The sequence below is a fragment of the Phyllobates terribilis genome, unplaced genomic scaffold (genome assembly GCF_046119375.1).
Source record: "Phyllobates terribilis strain yellow unplaced genomic scaffold, ASM4611937v1 Scaffold_764__1_contigs__length_703092, whole genome shotgun sequence".
Classification (NCBI taxonomy): Eukaryota; Metazoa; Chordata; class Amphibia; order Anura; family Dendrobatidae; genus Phyllobates; species Phyllobates terribilis.
The window spans coordinates 164,131-185,000 of NW_027363524.1; the positions used below are offsets into that span (position 1 = coordinate 164,131).

The following is a 20,870-nucleotide window of genomic DNA, read 5'->3' on the forward strand; positions in this document are numbered from 1 at the left end:
CGTGAGATTTTGTGAGATTGAGTGTTGTATATGGCACATACTATCAGTCTAACATTAATAAATGACCTACTGTCATGGCTGCATTGCTGTCTGTGGCCTATGGATGTTGTGAGTGACAGCTCAGCCGTCCTATGTATTCTGGAGTGTGCTGGGCTGTCAGCATTATGAGTGACAGCTCTTCTGTCCTACCTGGTTCAGTCTCTGGGTGTTTCCACCTGGTTTTTCAGCAGTGTTTGTTGCAAACAGATGCAGAAACCTTGCAGAAAGTTCAGCAGATAGTCAACGTGTGCAGAAAGTGATGTCCCATGGACTGAAGCAGCAGGAGGAACGAGTAGCAGTAAGTATTCATATATATATTTTTTAAATCAGTATGTGGTGCCCATATTACTGCAGGACTGTGGCTGTTTTATACCCTTATGGGGGCTGCACTATACTTTAAGGACCATGGGGGATGCATTATATTGCATGAAGGACCATGCTTATACTATATGGAAGGCTATGTGGGTTATTATATTTGGAAGATATGGGGTCCATTATACTGTATGTAGGTCCATTTTACTGCATGGAGGGCTGTGTTGGGGTCACCATACTTTGAGTTAGGAGTTGAGGTGAGGGTCATTATACTGTGAATGTGGAGGAATTCACAATGGGGTTATCATACTGTGGTTGGGGGGCACTTTTGTTGGCAGCATACTTTATGGGGAGAATGAAAGAGAAATCTAGGACTTAAAGGGGTATTTCCATCTCCAAGATCCTATCCCAATATGTAGTAGGTGTAATAGTAATGTTAGCAAATATCTCCAATTATAAATGTAGTATATTTTTTCTGATTCACTAGGTCTCTTTCCTCATGTGCAGGACCTTAGGTATCCATAGTTACGTCCAAGGATAAAGACAGATAGCTAGTTGCTAGTGGTCGTAACCATGGATACCTAAGGTCCTGCGATGCCTGCACATGAGGTAAGAGATAGTGAATCAAAAATACTATACTACATTTCTAATTGGAGAAATCTGCTAATATTACTACACCTACTACATATTGGGATAGGATCTTGGAGATGGGAATATCCCTTTAAGCAGGAGGAAAATTACTGTGTAAAGGCTGAAAAGTTGTGAGATCTGCTCTTCTGTGACCCAGACAGTAATTTAAGTTTTGTTTTTCCTCCCCCACCCTCTTTTTTGGGGGTGGAGGTGGTGGCAATTAGAAGTTCTGCTATGGGGCCCCATGATTTCTATGTACACCCCCAACAGCAATGAATGCTTTGTAGAGTTAGATATTTGAAAAAAGCAAAAAGTGGGACATGGCTTTAAGGCTTTTGGGCTGATGTTGCACATTTGATTGACTGGTAATAATATGACTTCTTGTACTTAATGCTGTTCTGCTCCCATTTACTAGACACTTGCACTGTCCCGGATTAATATCACCCAACCTATTAAATCTTCATTTTTAGATACTCGGTTTTTGAACACCTTTTGCTTACTAAACTGTATATGAACATGTGTGCCCATAAACAAATGAAACATGAAATAAAAAACTTCATTTTGCTTTATTTTAGGTAGAAAAAGGTCCACATTCATTTCATTCTTCATCAATCATCAATCCTTCTTTTTCATTCTCCGGGTCATCTTTTCCTCCATTGCAGCAATATGTCTTTCGCTCTTGGCACGTTGTTTTTCCATCTCTGCTTCCGGATGCATTCATTCACCTCCTCTTCTTCTGCTCTTATGTCTTCAAACAATCCTGTTGAGAAAATGTCAAAAAATGTATTAATATGGTAATGTGATATAGATACTAAACAATGGTTATTACATGTGTCTTGATTAGATGGGTTAGATACACAGCTCAACAGTGTCACATAGGATAGGATTAGATACACAGCTCAGAAGAATGTATCATGCAGGATAGGATTAGATACACAGCTCAGAAGAATGTATCATGCAGGATAGGATTAGATACATAGCTCAGAAGAATGTATCATGCAGGATAGGATTAGATACACAGCTCAGAAGAATGTATCATGCAGGATAGGATTAGATACACAGCTCAGAAGAATGTATCATGCAGGATAGGATTAGATACACAGCTCAGAAGAATGTATCATGCAGGATAGGATTAGATACATAGCTCAGAAGAATGTATCATGCAGGATAGGATTAGATACACAGCTCAGAAGAATGTATCATGCAGGATAGGATTAGATACACAGCTCAGAAGAATGTATCATGCAGGATAGGATTAGATACACAGCTCAGAAGAATGTATCATGCAGGATTTGATTAGATACCCAGCTCAGAAGAATGTATCATGCAGGATAGGATTAGATACCCAGCTCAGCAGACAGTATTACACAGGATTGGAGTAAATACATGGCCCAGAAGGGAGTATCAAACAGGATAGGATTAGATACCCAACTCAGCAGATAGTATTACACAGGATTGGAGTAAATACATGGCCCAGAAGGCAGTATCAAACAGGATAGGATTAGATACACAGGTCAGAAGAATGTATCATGCAGGATAGGATTAGATACCCAGTTCAGCAGACAGTTTCATACAAGATTGGATTATAAAATTGTGTGGGATTAGATACATGGCAGAGCAGCCATTTGAACATCTTACCGATGATATAGTCCACACGCATTGTGTGCTGTGTCTTCCTCCACCGATCATAAATGTGTCGCCCATGCCTTTCAGAGGCTTCAATACACTTTTTTAGCGATGGGAACTCCTTCTCTAAAGTTACTGGATATTTTGTTTCAAATCTTTTAAATTCTTCATCCTTGGAACTCAAAGGAGGAGGAGAAGAGTCTTTATGGTTCTCGTTCACACAGTCCACTTCCATTGCAGCGCTGTAAAATATAAATGTTTTAGTAACAGATCACATAAGAATAGTCAACCTGATGCAGCGAGGCTGGAGACAACCGCACCACTATTCACATACTTACCTTGATGTTGAAGCTTCCTCTTGAATTTTTCGGGTCAAGTTTGATGCTCGGATCAGCATGTCCATAGTGTTTTCCCGATAAACGCGCTCCGCAGTACTGTTGCTATGTGCCAGATACTTTGAAAAGTGATCTTTATCAATACTTTCTTTACAATTTGCAGCGACAAATGTTTCTGCCATCCGTCTCGCTATCTGGCTGGTTACTGGCTTCAATCCAAATCTGTATAATAAAAGAAAATTAAGTTAATCATCTTATTATGACCATGTAGACTTATTAACTAATAGTTTCTATTTTAAAATACATACTTGGTATGAAGTCTTGCAACATCATTTGAAACATTGTAGATTTTTTCTCCAGATGATGAAATAAAAAATCTCTTATTTTCCTTGTTTGGCTTCAAGAATGTGGGCCTCACTTTATCAAAGTAGATATCAAACCACTGGAATAGAAAATGAAAAAAAAATAAAATAAAGAACGACAGAGAGAGAGGGGGCACAGAGAGAGAGGGGGCACAGAGAGAGAAAGGCATACAGAGAGAGAGGGGGGCACAGAGAGAGAAAGGGGGGCACAGAGAGAGAAAGGCATACAGAGAGAGAGGGGGGCACAGAGAGAGAAAGGGGGGCACAGAGAGAGAAAGGCATACAGAGAGAGAGGGGGGCACAGAGAGAGAAAGGCATACAGAGAGAGAGGGGGGCACACAGAGAGGGGGCACAGAGAGAGAAGGGGGGCACAGAGAGAGAAAGGCATACAGAGAGAGAAGGGGGGCACAGAGAGAGAGGGGGGCACAGAGAGAGAGGGGGCACAGAGAGAGAGGGGGCACAGAGAGAGAAAGGCATACAGAGAGAGAGGGGGGCACAGAGAGAGAAAGGCATACAGAGAGAGAGGGGGGCACACAGAGAGAGGGGGCACAGAGAGAGAGGGGGCACAGAGAGAGAAAGGCATACAGAGAGAGAGGGGGGCACAGAGAGAGAAAGGCATACAGAGAGAGAGGGGGGCACAGAGAGAGAAAGGCATACAGAGAGAGAGAGGGGAGCACAGAGAGAGGGGGCACAGAGAGAGAAGGGGGCAGAGAGAGAGGGGGGCACAGAGAGAGAAAGGCATACAGAGAGAGAGGGGGGCACAGAGAGAGAGGGGGGCACAGAGAGAGAAGGGGGGCACAGAGAGAGAAGGGGGCACAGAGAGAGAGGGGGGCACAGAGAGAGTGGGGAGCACAGAGAGAGAGGGGGGCACAGAGAGAGAAGGGGGGCACAGAGAGAGAAAGGCATACAGAAAGAGAGGGGGGCACAGAGAGAGTAAGGCATACAGAGAGAGAAGGGGGGCACAGAGAGAGAGGGGGGCACAGAGAGAGAGGGGGCACAGAGAGAGAGGGGTGCACAGAGAGAGAAAGGCATACAGAGAGAGAAGGGGGGCACAGAGAGAGAAAGGCATACAGAGAGAGAGGGGAGCACAGAGAGAGAGGGGGGCACAGAGAGAGAAGGGGGGCACAGAGAGAGAAAGGCATACAGAGAGAGAAGGGGGGCACAGAGAGAGAAAGGCATACAGAGAGAGAAGGGGGGCACAGAGAGAGAGGGGGGCACAGAGAGAGAGGGGGCACAGAGAGAGAGGGGGGCACAGAGAGAGAAAGGCATACAGAGAGAGAAGGGGGGCACAGAGAGAGAAAGGCATACAGAGAGAGGGGAGCACAGAGAGAGAGGGGGGCACAGAGAGAGAAGGGGGGCACAGAGAGAGAAAGGCATACAGAGAGAGAAGGGGGGCACAGAGAGAGAAAGGCATACAGAGAGAGAAAGGCATACAGAGAGAGGGGGGCACAGAGAGAGGGGGGCATACAGAGAGAGAAGGGGGGCACAGAGAGAGAGGGGGGCACAGAGAGAGAAGGGGGGCACAGAGAGAGAAGGGGGCACAGAGAGAGAGGGGGGCACAGAGAGAGTGGGGAGCACAGAGAGAGAGGGGGGCACAGAGAGAGAAGGGGGGCACAGAGAGAGAAAGGCATACAGAAAGAGAGGGGGGCACAGAGAGAGTAAGGCATACAGAGAGAGAAGGGGGGCACAGAGAGAGAGGGGGGCACAGAGAGAGAGGGGGCACAGAGAGAGAGGGGTGCACAGAGAGAGAAAGGCATACAGAGAGAGAAGGGGGGCACAGAGAGAGAAAGGCATACAGAGAGAGAGGGGAGCACAGAGAGAGAGGGGGGCACAGAGAGAGAAGGGGGGCACAGAGAGAGAAAGGCATACAGAGAGAGAAGGGGGGCACAGAGAGAGAAAGGCATACAGAGAGAGAAGGGGGGCACAGAGAGAGAGGGGGGCACAGAGAGAGAGGGGGCACAGAGAGAGAGGGGGGCACAGAGAGAGAAAGGCATACAGAGAGAGAAGGGGGGCACAGAGAGAGAAAGGCATACAGAGAGAGGGGAGCACAGAGAGAGAGGGGGGCACAGAGAGAGAAGGGGGGCACAGAGAGAGAAAGGCATACAGAGAGAGAAGGGGGGCACAGAGAGAGAAAGGCATACAGAGAGAGAAAGGCATACAGAGAGAGGGGGGCACAGAGAGAGGGGGGCATACAGAGAGAGAAGGGGGGCACAGAGAGAGAGGGGGGCACAGAGAGAGAAAGGCATACAGAGAGAGAAGGGGAGCACAGAGAGAGAGGGGGGCACAGAGAGAGAAAGGCATACAGAGAGAGAAGGGGGGCACAGAGAGAGAGGGGGGCACAGAGAGAGAGGGGGACACAGAGAGAGAAAGGCATATAGAGAGAGAGGGGGGCACAGAGAGAGAGGGGGGCACAGAGAGAGAAAGGCATACAGAGAGAGAGGGGAGCACAGAGAGAGAGGGGGGCACAGAGAGAGAAGGGGGGCACAGAGAGAGAAAGGCATACAGAGAGAGAAGGGGGGCACAGAGAGAGAAAGGCATACAGAGAGAGAAGGGGGCACAGAGAGAAAGGGGGGCACAGAGAGAGAAAGGCATACAGAGAGAGAAGGGGGGCACAGAGAGAGAGGGGGGCACAGAGAGAGAAAGGCATACAGAGAGAGAGGGGGGCACAGAGAGAGAGGGGGCACAGAGAGAGAGGGGGGCACAGAGAGAGAAAGGCATACAGAGAGAGAGGGGGGCACAGAGAGAGAGGGGGGCACAGAGAGAGAAAGGCATACAGAGAGAGAGGAGAGCACAGAGAGAGAGGGGGCACAGAGAGAGAAGGGGGGCACAGAGAGAGAAAGGCATACAGAGAGAGAAGGGGGCACAGAGAGAGAAAGGCATACAGAGAGAGAAGGGGGGCACAGAGAGAAAGGGGGGCACAGAGAGAGAAAGGCATACAGAGAGAGAAGGGGGGCACAGAGAGAGGGGGGCATACAGAGAGAGAGGGGGGCACAGAGAGAGAGGGGGCACAGAGAGAGAGGGGGGCACAGAGAGAGAAAGGCATACAGAGAGAGAGGGGGGCACAGAGAGAGAGGGGGGCACAGAGAGAGAAAGGCATACAGAGAGAGAGGGGGGCACAGAGAGAGAGGGGGGCACAGAGAGAGAGGGGGCACAGAGAGAGAGGGGGGCACAGAGAGAGAAAGGCATGCAGAGAGAGAGGGGGGCACAGAGAGAGAGGGGGCACAGAGAGAGAGGGGGGCACAGAGAGAGAAAGGCATACAGAGAGAGAGGGGGGCACAGAGAGAGGGGGGCACAGAGAGAGAGGGGGCAGAGAGAGAGGGGGGCACAGAGAGAGAAAGGCATACAGAGAGAGAGGGGGGCACAGAGAGAGGGGGGCATACAGAGAGAGAGGGGGGCACAGAGAGAGAGGGGGCACAGAGAGAGAAAGGCATACAGAGAGAGAAGGGGGGCACAGAGAGAGAGGGGGCACAGAGAGAGAAAGGCATACAGAGAGAGAAAGGCATACAGAGAGAGGGGGGCACAGAGAGAGAAAGGCATACAGAGAGAGAAAGGCATACAGAGAGAGGGGGGCACAGAGAGAGAGGGGGCACAGAGAGAGAAAGGCATACAGAAAGAGAGGGGGGCACAGAGAGAGAAAGGCATACAGAGAGAGAAAGGCATACAGAGAGAGAGGGGGGCACAGAGAGAGAAAGGCATACAGAGAGAGAAAGGCATACAGAGAGAGAGGGGGGCACAGAGAGAGAAAGGCATACAGAGAGAGAAAGGCATACAGAGAGAGAGGGGGGCACAGAGAGAGAGGGGGCACAGAGAGAGAAAGGCATACAGAGAGAGAAGGGGGGCACAGAGAGAGAGGGGGCACAGAGAGAGAAAGGCATACAGAGAGAGAAAGGCATACAGAAAGAGGGGGGCACAGAGAGAGAAAGGCATACAGAGAGAGGGGGGCACAGAGAGAGAGGGGGCACAGAGAGAGAAAGGCATACAGAGAGAGAAAGGCATACAGAGAGAGAAAGGCATACAGAAAGAGAGGGGGGCACAGAGAGAGAAAGGCATACAGAGAGAGAAAGGCATACAGAGAGAGGGGGGCACAGAGAGAGAGGGGGCACAGAGAGAGAAAGGCATACAGAGAGAGAAAGGCATACAGAGAGAGAGGGGGGCACAGAGAGAGAAAGGCATACAGAGAGAGAAAGGCATACAGAGAGAGAGGGGGGCACAGAGAGAGAAAGGCATACAGAGAAAGGCATACAGAGAGAGGGGGGCACAGAGAGAGAGGGGGCACAGAGAGAGAAAGGCATACAGAAAGAGAGGGGGGCACAGAGAGAGAAAGGCATACAGAGAGAGAAAGGCATACAGAGAGAGGGGGGCACAGAGAGAGAAAGGCATACAGAGAGAGGGGAGCACAGAGAGAGAGGGGGCACAGAGAGAGAAGGGGGGCACAGAGAGAGAAAGGCATACAGAGAGAGAAGGGGGGCACAGAGAGAGAAAGGCATACAGAGAGAGAAGGGGGGCACAGAGAGAAAGGGGGGCACAGAGAGAGAAAGGCATACAGAGAGAGAAGGGGGGCACAGAGAGAGGGGGGCATACAGAGAGAGAGGGGGGCACAGAGAGAGAGGGGGCACAGAGAGAGGGGGGGGGCACAGAGAGAGAAAGGCATACAGAGAGAGAGGGGGGCACAGAGAGAGAGGGGGGCACAGAGAGAGAAAGGCATACAGAGAGAGAGGGGGGCACAGAGAGAGAGGGGGCACAGAGAGAGAGGGGGCACAGAGAGAGAGGGGGGCACAGAGAGAGAAAGGCATGCAGAGAGAGAGGGGGGCACAGAGAGAGAGGGGGCACAGAGAGAGAGGGGGGCACAGAGAGAGAAAGGCATACAGAGAGAGAGGGGGGCACAGAGAGAGGGGGGCACAGAGAGAGAGGGGGCAGAGAGAGAGGGGGGCACAGAGAGAGAAAGGCATACAGAGAGAGAGGGGGGCACAGAGAGAGGGGGGCATACAGAGAGAGAGGGGGGCACAGAGAGAAAGGGGGCACAGAGAGAGAAAGGCATACAGAGAGAGAAGGGGGGCACAGAGAGAGAGGGGGCACAGAGAGAGAAAGGCATACAGAGAGAGAAAGGCATACAGAGAGAGGGGGGCACAGAGAGAGAAAGGCATACAGAGAGAGAAAGGCATACAGAGAGAGGGGGGCACAGAGAGAGAGGGGGCACAGAGAGAGAAAGGCATACAGAAAGAGAGGGGGGCACAGAGAGAGAAAGGCATACAGAGAGAGAAAGGCATACAGAGAGAGGGGGGCACAGAGAGAGAAAGGCATACAGAGAGAGAAAGGCATACAGAGAGAGGGGGGCACAGAGAGAGAGGGGGCACAGAGAGAGAAAGGCATACAGAGAGAGAAAGGCATACAGAGAGAGAGGGGGGCACAGAGAGAGAAAGGCATACAGAGAGAGAAAGGCATACAGAGAGAGAGGGGGGCACAGAGAGAGAGGGGGCACAGAGAGAGAAAGGCATACAGAGAGAGAAGGGGGGCACAGAGAGAGAAAGGCATACAGAGAGAGAAAGGCATACAGAGAGAGGGGGGCACAGAGAGAGAAAGGCATGCATAGAGAGGGTGGCACAGAGAGAGAGGGGGCACAGAGAGAGAAAGGCATACAGAAAGATAGGGGGGCACAGAGAGAGAAAGGCATACAGAGAGAGAAAGGCATACAGAGAGAGGGGGGCACAGAGAGAGAAAGGCATACAGAGAGAGAAAGGCATACAGAGAGAGGGGGGCACAGAGAGAGAAGGGGCACAGAGAGAGAGGGGGCACAGAGAGAGAAAGGCATACAGAGAGAGAAAGGCATACAGAGAGAGAGGTGGGCATAGAGAGAGAAAGGCATACAGAGAGAGAAAGGCATACAGAGAGAGAGGGGGGCACAGAGAGAGAAAGGCATACAGAGAGAGAAAGGCATACAGAGAGGGGGGCACAGAGAGAGAGGGGGCACAGAGAGAGAAAGGCATACAGAAAGAGAGGGGGGCACAGAGAGAGAAAGGCATACAGAGAGAGAAAGGCATACAGAGAGAGGGGGGCACAGAGAGAGAAAGGCATACAGAGAGAGAGGGGAGCACAGAGAGAGAGGGGGCACAGAGAGAGAAGGGGGGCACAGAGAGAGAAAGGCATACAGAGAGAGAAGGGGGGCACAGAGAGAGAAAGGCATACAGAGAGAGAAGGGGGGCACAGAGAGAAAGGGGGGCACAGAGAGAGAAAGGCATACAGAGAGAGAAGGGGGGCACAGAGAGAGGGGGGGGCACAGAGAGAGAAAGGCATACAGAGAGAGAAAGACATACAGAGAGAGAGGGGGGCACAGAGAGAGAAAGGCATACAGAGAGAGAAAGGCATACAGAGAGAGGGGGGCACAGAGAGAGAGGGGGCACAGAGGGAGAAAGGCATACAGAAAGAGAGGGGGGCACAGAGAGAGAAAGGCATACAGAGAGAGAAAGGCATACAGAGAGAGAGGGGGGCATAGAGAGAGAAAGGCATACAGAGAGAGAAAGGCATACAGAGAGAGAGGGGGGCACAGAGAGAGAAAGGCATACAGAGAGAGAAAGGCATACAGAGAGGGGGGCACAGAGAGAGAGGGGGCACAGAGAGAGAAAGGCATACAGAGAGAGAAAGGCATACAGAGAGAGAGGGGGCACAGAGAGAGAAAGGCATACAGAGAGAGAAAGGCATACAGAGAGAGGGGGGCACAGAGAGAGAAAGGCATACAGAGAGAGAGGGGAGCACAGAGAGAGAGGGGGCACAGAGAGAGAAGGGGGGCACAGAGAGAGAAAGGCATACAGAGAGAGAAGGGGGGCACAGAGAGAGAAAGGCATACAGAGAGAGAAGGGGGGCACAGAGAGAAAGGGGGGCACAGAGAGAGAAAGGCATACAGAGAGAGAAGGGGGGCACAGAGAGAGAGGGGGGCACAGAGAGAGAAAGGCATACAGAGAGAGAAAGACATACAGAGAGAGAGGGGGGCACAGAGAGAGAAAGGCATACAGAGAGAGAAAGGCATACAGAGAGAGGGGGGCACAGAGAGAGAGGGGGCACAGAGAGAGAAAGGCATACAGAAAGAAAGGGGGGCACAGAGAGAGAAAGGCATACAGAGAGAGAAAGGCATACAGAGAGAGAGGCGGGCATAGAGAGAGAAAGGCATACAGAGAGAGAAAGGCATACAGAGAGAGAGGGGGGCACAGAGAGAGAAAGGCATACAGAGAGAGAAAGGCATACAGAGAGAGGGGGGCACAGAGAGAGAGGGGGCACAGAGAGAGAAAGGCATACAGAAAGAGAGGGGGGCACAGAGAGAGAAAGGCATACAGAGAGAGAAAGGCATACAGAGAGAGGGGGGCACAGAGAGAGAAAGGCATACAGAGAGAGAGGGGAGCACAGAGAGAGAGGGGGCACAGAGAGAGAAGGGGGGCACAGAGAGAGAAAGGCATACAGAGAGAGAAGGGGGGCACAGAGAGAGAAAGGCATACAGAGAGAGAAGGGGGGCACAGAGAGAAAGGGGGGCACAGAGAGAGAAAGGCATACAGAGAGAGAAGGGGGGCACAGAGAGAGGGGGGCATACAGAGAGAGAGGGGGGCACAGAGAGAGAGGGGGCACAGAGAGAGAGGGGGGCACAGAGAGAGAAAGGCATACAGAGAGAGAGGGGGGCACAGAGAGAGAGGGGGGCACAGAGAGAGAAAGGCATACAGAGAGAGAGGGGGGCACAGAGAGAGAAAGGCATACAGAGAGAGAGGGGGGCACAGAGAGAGGGGGGCATACAGAGAGAGAGGGGGGCACAGAGAGAGAGGGGGCACAGAGAGAGAAAGGCATACAGAGAGAGAAGGGGGGCACAGAGAGAGAGGGGGCACAGAGAGAGAAAGGCATACAGAGAGAGAAAGGCATACAGAGAGAGGGGGGCACAGAGAGAGAGGGGGCACAGAGAGAGAAAGGCATACAGAGAGAGAAAGGCATACAGAGAGAGAAGGGGGGCACAGAGAGAGAGGGGGCACAGAGAGAGAAAGGCATACAGAGAGAGAAGGGGGGCACAGAGAGAGAGGGGGGCACAGAGAGAGAGGGGGCACAGAGAGAGAGGGGGGCACAGAGAGAGAAAGGCATACAGAGAGAGAAGGGGGGCACAGAGAGAGAAAGGCATACAGAGAGAGAAGGGGGGCACAGAGAGAGAAAGGCATACAGAGAGAGAAGGGGGGCACAGAGAGAAAGGGGGGCACAGAGAGAGAAATGCATACAGAGAGAGAAGGGGGGCACAGAGAGAGGGGGGCATACAGAGAGAGAGGGGGGCACAGAGAGAGAGGGGGCACAGAGAGAGAGGGGGGCACAGAGAGAGAAAGGCATACAGAGAGAGAGGGGGGCACAGAGAGAGAGGGGGGCACAGAGAGAGAAAGGCATACAGAGAGAGAGGGGGGCACAGAGAGAGAAAGGCATACAGAGAGAGAGGGGGGCACAGAGAGAGGGGGGCATACAGAGAGAGAGGGGGGCACAGAGAGAGAGGGGGCACAGAGAGAGAAAGGCATACAGAGAGAGAAGGGGGGCACAGAGAGAGAGAGGGGGCACAGAGAGAGAAAGGCATACAGAGAGAGAAAGGCATACAGAGAGAGGGGGGCACAGAGAGAGAAAGGCATACAGAGAGAGAAAGGCATACAGAGAGAGAGGGGGGCACAGAGAGAGAGGGGGCACAGAGAGAGAGGGGGCACAGAGAGAGAAAGGCATACAGAAAGAGAGGGGGGCACAGAGAGAGAAAGGCATACAGAGAGAGGGGGGCACAGAGAGAGAAAGGCATACAGAGAGAGAAAGGCATACAGAGAGAGGGGGGCACAGAGAGAGAGGGGGCACAGAGAGAGAAAGGCATATAGAGAGAGAGGGGGGCACAGAGAGAGAGGGGGCACAGAGAGAGAAAGGCATACAGAGAGAGGGGGGCACAGAGAGAGAGGGGGCACAGAGAGAGAAAGGCATACAGAGAGAGAAAGGCATACAGAGAGAGAGGGGGGCACAGAGAGAGAAAGGCATACAGAGAGAGAAAGGCATACAGAGAGAGGGGGGCACAGAGAGAGAGGGGGCACAGAGAGAGAAAGGCATACAGAAAGAGAGGGGGGCACAGAGAGAGAAAGGCATACAGAGAGAGAAAGGCATACAGAGAGAGGGGGGCACAGAGAGAGAAAGGCATACAGAGAGAGAGGGGAGCACAGAGAGAGAGGGGGCACAGAGAGAGAAGGGGGGCACAGAGAGAGAAAGGCATACAGAGAGAGAAGGGGGGCACAGAGAGAGAAAGGCATACAGAGAGAGAAGGGGGGCACAGAGAGAAAGGGGGGTACAGAGAGAGAAAGGCATACAGAGAGAGAAGGGGGGCACAGAGAGAGGGGGGCATACAGAGAGAGAGGGGGGCACAGAGAGAGAGGGGGCACAGAGAGAGAGGGGGGCACAGAGAGAGAAAGGCATACAGAGAGAGAGGGGGGCACAGAGAGAGAGGGGGGCACAGAGAGAGAAAGGCATACAGAGAGAGAGGGGGGCACAGAGAGAGAAAGGCATACAGAGAGAGAGGGGGGCACAGAGAGAGGGGGGCATACAGAGAGAGAGGGGGGCACAGAGAGAGAGGGGGCACAGAGAGAGAAAGGCATACAGAGAGAGAAGGGGGGCACAGAGAGAGAGGGGGCACAGAGAGAGAAAGGCATACAGAGAGAGAAAGGCATACAGAGAGAGGGGGGCACAGAGAGAGAGGGGGCACAGAGAGAGAAAGGCATACAGAGAGAGAAAGGCATACAGAGAGAGAAGGGGGGCACAGAGAGAGAGGGGGCACAGAGAGAGAAAGGCATACAGAGAGAGAAGGGGGGCACAGAGAGAGAGGGGGGCACAGAGAGAGAGGGGGCACAGAGAGAGAGGGGGGCACAGAGAGAGAAAGGCATACAGAGAGAGAAGGGGGGCACAGAGAGAGAAAGGCATACAGAGAGAGAAGGGGGGCACAGAGAGAGAAAGGCATACAGAGAGAGAAGGGGGGCACAGAGAGAAAGGGGGGCACAGAGAGAGAAATGCATACAGAGAGAGAAGGGGGGCACAGAGAGAGGGGGGCATACAGAGAGAGAGGGGGGCACAGAGAGAGAGGGGGCACAGAGAGAGAGGGGGGCACAGAGAGAGAAAGGCATACAGAGAGAGAGGGGGGCACAGAGAGAGAGGGGGGCACAGAGAGAGAAAGTCATACAGAGAGAGAGGGGGGCACAGAGAGAGAAAGGCATACAGAGAGAGAGGGGGGCACAGAGAGAGGGGGGCATACAGAGAGAGAGGGGGGCACAGAGAGAGAGGGGGCACAGAGAGAGAAAGGCATACAGAGAGAGAAGGGGGGCACAGAGAGAGAGAGGGGGCACAGAGAGAGAAAGGCATACAGAGAGAGAAAGGCATACAGAGAGAGGGGGGCACAGAGAGAGAAAGGCATACAGAGAGAGAAAGGCATACAGAGAGAGGGGGGCACAGAGAGAGAGGGGGCACAGAGAGAGAAAGGCATACAGAGAGAGGGGGCACAGAGAGAGAGGGGGGCACAGAGAGAGAAAGGCATACAGAGAGAGGGGCACAGAGAGAGAAAGGCATACAGAGAGAGGGGGGCACAGAGAGAGAAAGGCATACAGAGAGAGAAAGGCATACAGAGAGAGGGGGGCACAGAGAGAGAGGGGGCACAGAGAGAGAAAGGCATATAGAGAGAGAGGGGGGCACAGAGAGAGAGGGGGCACAGAGAGAGAAAGGCATACAGAGAGAGGGGGGCACAGAGAGAGAGGGGGCACAGAGAGAGAAAGGCATACAGAGAGAGAAAGGCATACAGAGAGAGAAAGGCATACAGAGAGAGGGGGGGCACAGAGAGAGAAAGGCATACAGAGAGAGGGGGGCACAGAGAGAGAGGGGGCACAGAGAGAGAAAGGCATACAGAGAGAGAAGGGGGGCACAGAGAGAGAGGGGGCACAGAGAGAGAAAGGCATACAGAAAGAGAGGGGGGCACAGAGAGAGAAAGGCATACAGAGAGAGAAAGGCATACAGAGAGAGAGGGGGGCACAGAGAGAGAGGGGGCACAGAGAGAGAAAGGCATATAGAGAGAGAGGGGGGCACAGAGAGAGAGGGGGGCACAGAGAGAGAAAGGCATACAGAGAGAGAAAGGCATACAGAGAGAGGGGGGCACAGAGAGAGAAAGGCATACAGAGAGAGAAAGGCATACAGAGAGAGAGGGGGGCACAGAGAGAGAGGGGGCACAGAGAGAGAAAGGCATACAGAGAGAGAAAGGCATACAGAGAGAGGGGGGCACAGAGAGAGAAAGGCATACAGAGAGAGAAAGGCATACAGAGAGAGGGGGGCACAGAGAGAGAGGGGGCACAGAGAGAGAAAGGTATACAGAGAGAGAAAGGCATACAGAGAGAGAGGGGGCACAGAGAGAGAAAGGCATACAGAGAGAGAAAGGCATACAGAGAGAGGGGGGCACAGAGAGAGAGGGGGCACAGAGAGAGAAAGGCATACAGAGAGAGGGGGGCACAGAGAGAGAAAGGCATACAGAGAGAGAAAGGCATACAGAGAGAGAGGGGGGCACAGAGAGAGAGGGGGCACAGAGAGAGAAGGGGGCACAGAGAGAAAGGGGGGCACAGAGAGAGAAAGGCATACAGAGAGAGAAAGGCATACAGAGAGAGGGGGGCACAGAGAGAGAAAGGCATACAGAGAGAGAAAGGCATACAGAGAGAGGGGGCACAGAGAGAGAGGGGGCAGAGAGCGAGGGGGGCACAGAGAGAGAAAGGCATACAGAGAGAGAGGGGGGCACAGAGAGAGGGGGCACAGAGAGAGAGGGGGCAGAGAGAGAGGGGGGCACAGAGAGAGGGGGGCATACAGAGAGAGAAGGGGGGCACAGAGAGAGAGGGGGCACAGAGAGAGAGGGGGCAGAGAGAGAGGGGGCACAGAGAGAGAGGGGGGCACAGAGAGAGGGGGCACAGAGAGAGAGGGGGCAGAGAGAGAGGGGGGCACAGAGAGAGGGGGGCATACAGAGAGAGAAGGGGGGCACAGAGAGAGAGGGGGCAGAGAGAGAGAAAGGCATACAGAGCTGTAATATACTTACGCTTTCCTCTTCTTTAGTTAAAATGACTGTTGCCACCTGATTTGCCGCTGTCTTGTGCTCATACACAGTGATACCTACATGATCCTTTTTAGTTATTCTATCTTTCCACTCATCGACCTGTAAGATCAAAAAACAACATACATTAATTTAAAAAATCACAACCCTCCATCATTCATTTACATAAGCAATACAAAGCTGAAAGCTCCTAACCGTCATATGCTGAACGACACCAGGTCTCTGCAGCTTTCTGACAATGATAAGCGCTTCCAAATACTGAAGAATTGTCAGTTTTTCGTCCACATGTAGATTTCCCCCTTCTTTTGCCAGCCTTAAGACGTGCATAAAAGTAGGTTTTGCAACTGTCAGGATGTTTTCTAGCTGCTCCGGTGTCTGAGTTCCATATCTCAAACATTTCTGTCTGTGAAAAGAAATAGGAATGAGAACGGATATTGAATGAATGAATACGTAATTGAAAAATGTGTTTTAGACCAGTTTTTTCACTTACTTCTTTGCCACATTTTCTTTAGATATCCCTTTGCTGATCCTCTTTTGGAACACACCCAGTTGATCAACGAAGATACAAAGTGCATCATAGACCTTCTTGTCTTTGTGTATCAGATCAGTGGAGTTTTTCATATAGTCAAGAAATCGCTTCAAACTTTTTAAATAATTGAAGACAGTCTGATGAGTGTTGCCAATTTCCAGAAGCTTTGAAAAATATTCATTAGTCTTCTGGATGTTAAAAACAAAGTCCATTGATGGCTTATCATTGTCCATAAAATACAGGAGACGAGCAACATTCTCGGCCTGAAAATTATAATTTAAAATATAATTAATAATAATGAAACCATGACTTATAAATTAAATAATGAAAAACTGCTTAGGTTCTGAGGTAAACACAAGAGCTTAAAGGCCCCAATGCAAAGTATGGTCACCCCATCATAATTTACTGATATATATACTATATATATATATATAATATATATATATATATATATATATATATATAGTGAATAACATAGGATCATGGATATATACTGACTAGCTGTGATCTGTGATACCCCAATATATGGCAGTACAACCAGTTCATATATAAATGCTTACCATGAATATACACTGACTAGCAGTATATAGGGGTGGAGAGTGATTGGTTACACTGCCATATATAGAGGTATAACCTGTCTGTGTATATCCATGGTGATCCCAGATATAAAATAACTGGCTGTCCTGCAGTATATAGGGGTGCAGTATTATTGCTGCTAGTTTTCTTACCTCCTGTTTGGGCCGCTGGACGGATAGGGTATTTGAAAGGTAGTTTACAAAGCCGGAGAGAAGTTCTGCCTTCAGGGAGTGCTTCATATACATGTTAGAATCTGACATTTTTTTCCTCAAGGAGTTGCTCCATAAAATCTTGGGTTCACTTGCTTTTGTCTCCAGTGATGAGTTTTCCTTTTCTTCTTCTTCAGGTTCACATTCAGATGCCATTCCTGTTTCTTCAGTTATTTTTTCATCAGTGTCTTCTTCATCTGAATACATTATCCTGATATCATCCTCTTCCTCTGTAATTACAGTGTTGCATGTTTGTGGGCTGTGACAAAATAAGAAACAAGTTAAAGGTACATTTAAAACAAATGCATCAGACATTTATGTCTGACTGTGATGAGCATAATGTTGTTTTATCAGCATATTGATACTGCGCATTTTCAATTTATATATTTGGCATATGTTAGTATGAGACATGATATATAAAAATTTGGAGTCACTAATATATTCATCTTATTTTCTGATATATGCTGTAATTAGAGTGATTACCATGAAAATGGAATTTATTATGTGCAATATATCAATAAAAGTTGCTGAAGAGGGAAGGGATTAATATAGTTCAGGGGTGGGGAACCCTCGCCCTCCAGCTGTGGGAGAAGTACAATTCCCAGCATGCCTCAACTGCTGCAAGCTGCTAGGGCATGCTGGGAGTTGTAGTTTTATAACAGCTGGAAGGCCAAGGTACCCCACCCCTGATATAGATAGATGGGAACTTAAAATGGGAAAAAAACTAAATAGAATTTAAACAATTGTATTTGTCCGTTCACCTCTGCCCCATTTTAACATTATGTTTAATAAACCTTGATGTCCTTTGGACAGGAGCGCCTATGTGTTTCATACTAAATGTTTTATTCAGACATTTGTAAAAGACTATAACCATTTCTATCTATGTACACACAGATCTATTTCTAGATATGAATGAGTCTTGGAGATAGAATGTCACTTACCATTTCTTTTTATATCCAGGGTTAATTTCTTCTCTACATGGCGCGTCTTCTTCACCAACAGTCTGTATTCTTTCCTGGATGCTTGATGCTTCTGTGCTTTTAAAACCGTTATTCCTGAAATGACCAAATGCACAAATTATTATTAATCATTTTTTTTTACTTGTTATAAAAGGGAAACATTATAGATTCTACATGACAAACCTTGGCAGAAGAGGCTTATTGTAGATTATAAATCCACGTCCCTCAAGGAATTTAAGGACACTATCCAGACATTTGCTATCACACACCAGGTTGGAAACCTCTCTGTAGTCAATGGCGATTCCTTTGGAAGCTACGGCCACCAAGTTGTTTTTTGCTTTAGCAAGTGTTGTCTTTATTTCATCTTCGCTGCGGAGCTTCATGCATTTTCTGCGCAGATGAGTAGACAGGATATTATCTGTTTTGAAACAGATAGGGCAGGTCATTGGAGTCCTATTGTGCCTGTTTAAAAATACATAAGAAAAGAATTTCATCTACTTAGAAAGAATTCTGCATGACATTGGTAAGCAAAGAATTATGAAAAGTCAATCTACTTACACTGCTGATTCCATATCTGCTTCCGATGTGTCTAGAGTTGAGTAAAGCTTTCCAAAAAGCTGCTGGAGTCACCCTACAAGAGGCCAAAAACACAGAAAAATGACCAGAGACCAGTATCAGAAAGAGCTGAGAGCCAGATTCCCAAAAGTGATCTGAAAAAGTGTCCTCAGAAGCTGACTTATATACAGGAGGGGACCATACCTTCACCAATTAGATTGCTCCCTTAAAAGTCTTTTAATTCATGGCTTAGTTTTACATCTGTTATGAATGAGTCAGATGTCAGACTGTCTGTGTGTATCCTAATAGATAATTAAAGGTATATAGTGTCCTTGGCAATTAAATAAATGTTAATTAATAAAGCACAAGTTTAAAGAAGTGGTGGTGTAAATGCTGGCCAGTATTTGTCTATGAGTGTGAAAAGCAAATAAAAGTGTGAAATTCAAATGTTACATTTGAGTTGCTACTGTTGCACTATTCAGGTGTGAAAAGTACATTGCATGGCTGGCTCCGGCCTACTCTCTACCATATAAATATAAAATACCATGACACCTCAGTTTATCCAGGATAAAGTGTCAAAGCATAATGCAGGGCTCAATTGAGGGATAATACTCACAAGTAAACAAGGTTTTCAGCATAGCATTAAACCCCATCCTATGCTGAAAACCTTGTTTACTTGTGAGTATTATCCCTCAATTGAGCCCTGCATTATGCTTTGACACTTTATCCTGGATATACCATGGTTGATTAAGGCTAATTATAAAATCTTCTTCATAATTTAGATATAGTCCAGTCATTTGGGTCTTGACTTATATACTATATATAACTAATACTTTGTGTTGCAACTCTAGCTATTTCTTGATACTTTGTTACAAGGACTATCCCTTTATGTACTGTAATGGTCTTAAGCCTAATATTAAACCGATATGAGATATGGGCCATGTTTTAGGATATCTATTATTGATATATACATTTGTAATTTATACAAAAGGGTTTTTGCAATTGGTATTGGAAGGCTTCTGTTTCCTAAATGACCTTATATGTGATAATTTTTAAATTACCTTAATAAAAATATTTTTATTCATTTATTTATGTATCTTCCTTGAGCTTGAGCTTATGTGGCTCTAGTCTTGGTGTTGTTTGAAGGTATGTATCTACATAGATTTAATGTTATTTTATTATAATAATTTAATATGCTTATTTTCTAATTCTTGATTCATTGTATATCTCCAGGCAACCTTCCATTGAAGAGGCTCAGTCTGAAGGTGAAGTCAGTGAAGCGGCTATGCAAGTTCAATTTATTAGCAGTGTAAAGGCCTTGGACGTCTACCAATTAGCTTTGCAAGATGGTGATGTGAGCGGTGGTGACAGCACATTTCATATCGTGATCAGCCTGGTTTCTGCATTGACTTGTGAAGGTAGCTGGCACACATCATGCCCTTGCTCCCTTGACAATCTGATGCTGTAACCAGGTGCAGCTTGAGGCAGCACCAAGCAGGTTCCATCCTCACCTGTGTGCCGCCAATAGTTTCTGGGTCCCCCAGGCTTCTGTAGTTCTTCATGTTCATAAAAGGGTATGGCTGACATCACAGTGGGACGTCAGCCATGTCCTATCATGGACAGGAGATAGGACTTTACATACTACTTTAAATTTGCCATAAATTGCTGTGGTCTGTGTTGTGTATTTTAAAAGCAATTAATGACATAGAAACATGTCTGAAAAAGGCTCATTAATTGATGTAGTAGAAGTATGTATGTATGTCGGACCTGGGGAGGGAGATGCAAAGCTGTATGTATGTCGGGCCTGGGGAGGGGCATGCTGTATGTATGTGTGTCAGACCTGGGGAGGGAGATGCAAAGCTGTATGTATGTCGGGCCTGGGTGGGAGATGCTGTTTGTGTGTATGTCGGACCTGGGGAGGGAGATGCAAAGCTGTATGCATGTCGGGCCTGGGAGGGAGAAGCTGTATGTATGTATGTCGGACCTGGGGAGAGAGATGCAAAGCTGTATGTATGTCGGACCTGGGGAGGGAGGTGCTGAGATGTGTGTCGGACCTGGGGAGGAAGGTTCTTCGCTGTGTCGGACCTGGGGAGAGAGATTCTGAGTTGTGTGTCAGACCTGGGGAGGGAGGTGCCGTACTGTATGTCGGACCTGGGGAGGGAGGTGCTGAGATGTGTGTCGGACCTGGGGAGGAAGGTTCTGCGCTGTTTCGGACCAGGGGAGGGAGATTCTGAGTTGTGTGTCGGACCTGGGGAGGGAGGTGCCGCCCTGTGTGTCGGACCTGGGGATGGAGATGCTGTGCTGTGTGTCGGACCTGGGGAGGGCGATGTGAAGTAGACTATACTGCATTCTACTATTTCTTTTTAAAGGACACTATAGCAGATTTATCCTAAACCTCCCCCTATACAAGCAGCTAATTAACATTCAATGTCTTCTCAGAGAATGAAGCTTCAATACAGAAACACACAGCCCCCCTCCCCCAGCATTGCCATGCACTGAGATCAGACTACACTGCCATCTACTGGTCATTTATAAGAATCCACCATAGCAGATTTATTCCCACAGTACATGCTGTTCACTCTGGAATATACAACAAAATACAGGATAGAAGTGAGAATACACTGTAAGGCTGAGTTCA

The 20,870-nt window shown here is 49.1% G+C and overlaps 2 protein-coding genes across 2 annotated transcripts; both read right to left on the reverse strand.

Annotated features, from left to right (window-relative positions):
• Positions 1 to 1,598: 1,598 nt before the first annotated feature.
• On the reverse strand, positions 1,599 to 16,155 carry LOC141239066 (uncharacterized). The gene is made up of 7 exons (XM_073668503.1): positions 15,895 to 16,155; positions 15,600 to 15,807; positions 15,390 to 15,506; positions 3,251 to 3,384; positions 2,946 to 3,164; positions 2,620 to 2,849; positions 1,599 to 1,741 (listed from the first exon to the last, which is right to left on the reverse strand). The coding sequence occupies exons 1-7, from the start codon at positions 16,143 to 16,145 to the stop codon at positions 1,623 to 1,625; spliced, it is 1,278 nt and encodes a 425-aa protein (XP_073524604.1). The 5' UTR covers positions 16,146 to 16,155; the 3' UTR covers positions 1,599 to 1,622.
• An 88-nt stretch (positions 16,156 to 16,243) lies between these two features.
• LOC141239068 (uncharacterized) lies at positions 16,244 to 18,249 on the reverse strand. The gene is made up of 5 exons (XM_073668504.1): positions 18,236 to 18,249; positions 17,861 to 18,139; positions 17,660 to 17,773; positions 16,662 to 16,977; positions 16,244 to 16,276 (listed from the first exon to the last, which is right to left on the reverse strand). Exons 1-5 carry the CDS (start codon positions 18,247 to 18,249, stop codon positions 16,244 to 16,246), a joined length of 756 nt encoding a protein of 251 aa, XP_073524605.1.
• Positions 18,250 to 20,870: the final 2,621 nt, after the last annotated feature.

Bases quoted from the DNA above. Each gene is read 5' to 3' on its own strand.
- LOC141239068 (XM_073668504.1), bottom strand. The intron at 16,978-17,659 runs GTAAGTGACATT...ATTTTGTCACAG, and splicing joins CCTGGATATAAAAAGAAATG to CCCACAAACATGCAACACTG. The intron at 16,277-16,661 runs GTAAGAAAACTA...TGTTTACCTCAG, and splicing joins TCCAGCGGCCCAAACAGGAG to AACCTAAGCAGTTTTTCATT.
- LOC141239066 (XM_073668503.1), bottom strand. From the start codon at position 16,145: ATGGACTTTGTTTTTAACATCCAGAAGACTAATGAATATTTTTCAAAG. The intron at 15,808-15,894 runs GTAAGTGAAAAA...TTCTTTTCACAG, and splicing joins AAAGAAAATGTGGCAAAGAA to ACAGAAATGTTTGAGATATG. The intron at 2,850-2,945 runs GTAAGTATGTGA...TATATTTTACAG, and splicing joins GAGGAAGCTTCAACATCAAG to CGCTGCAATGGAAGTGGACT.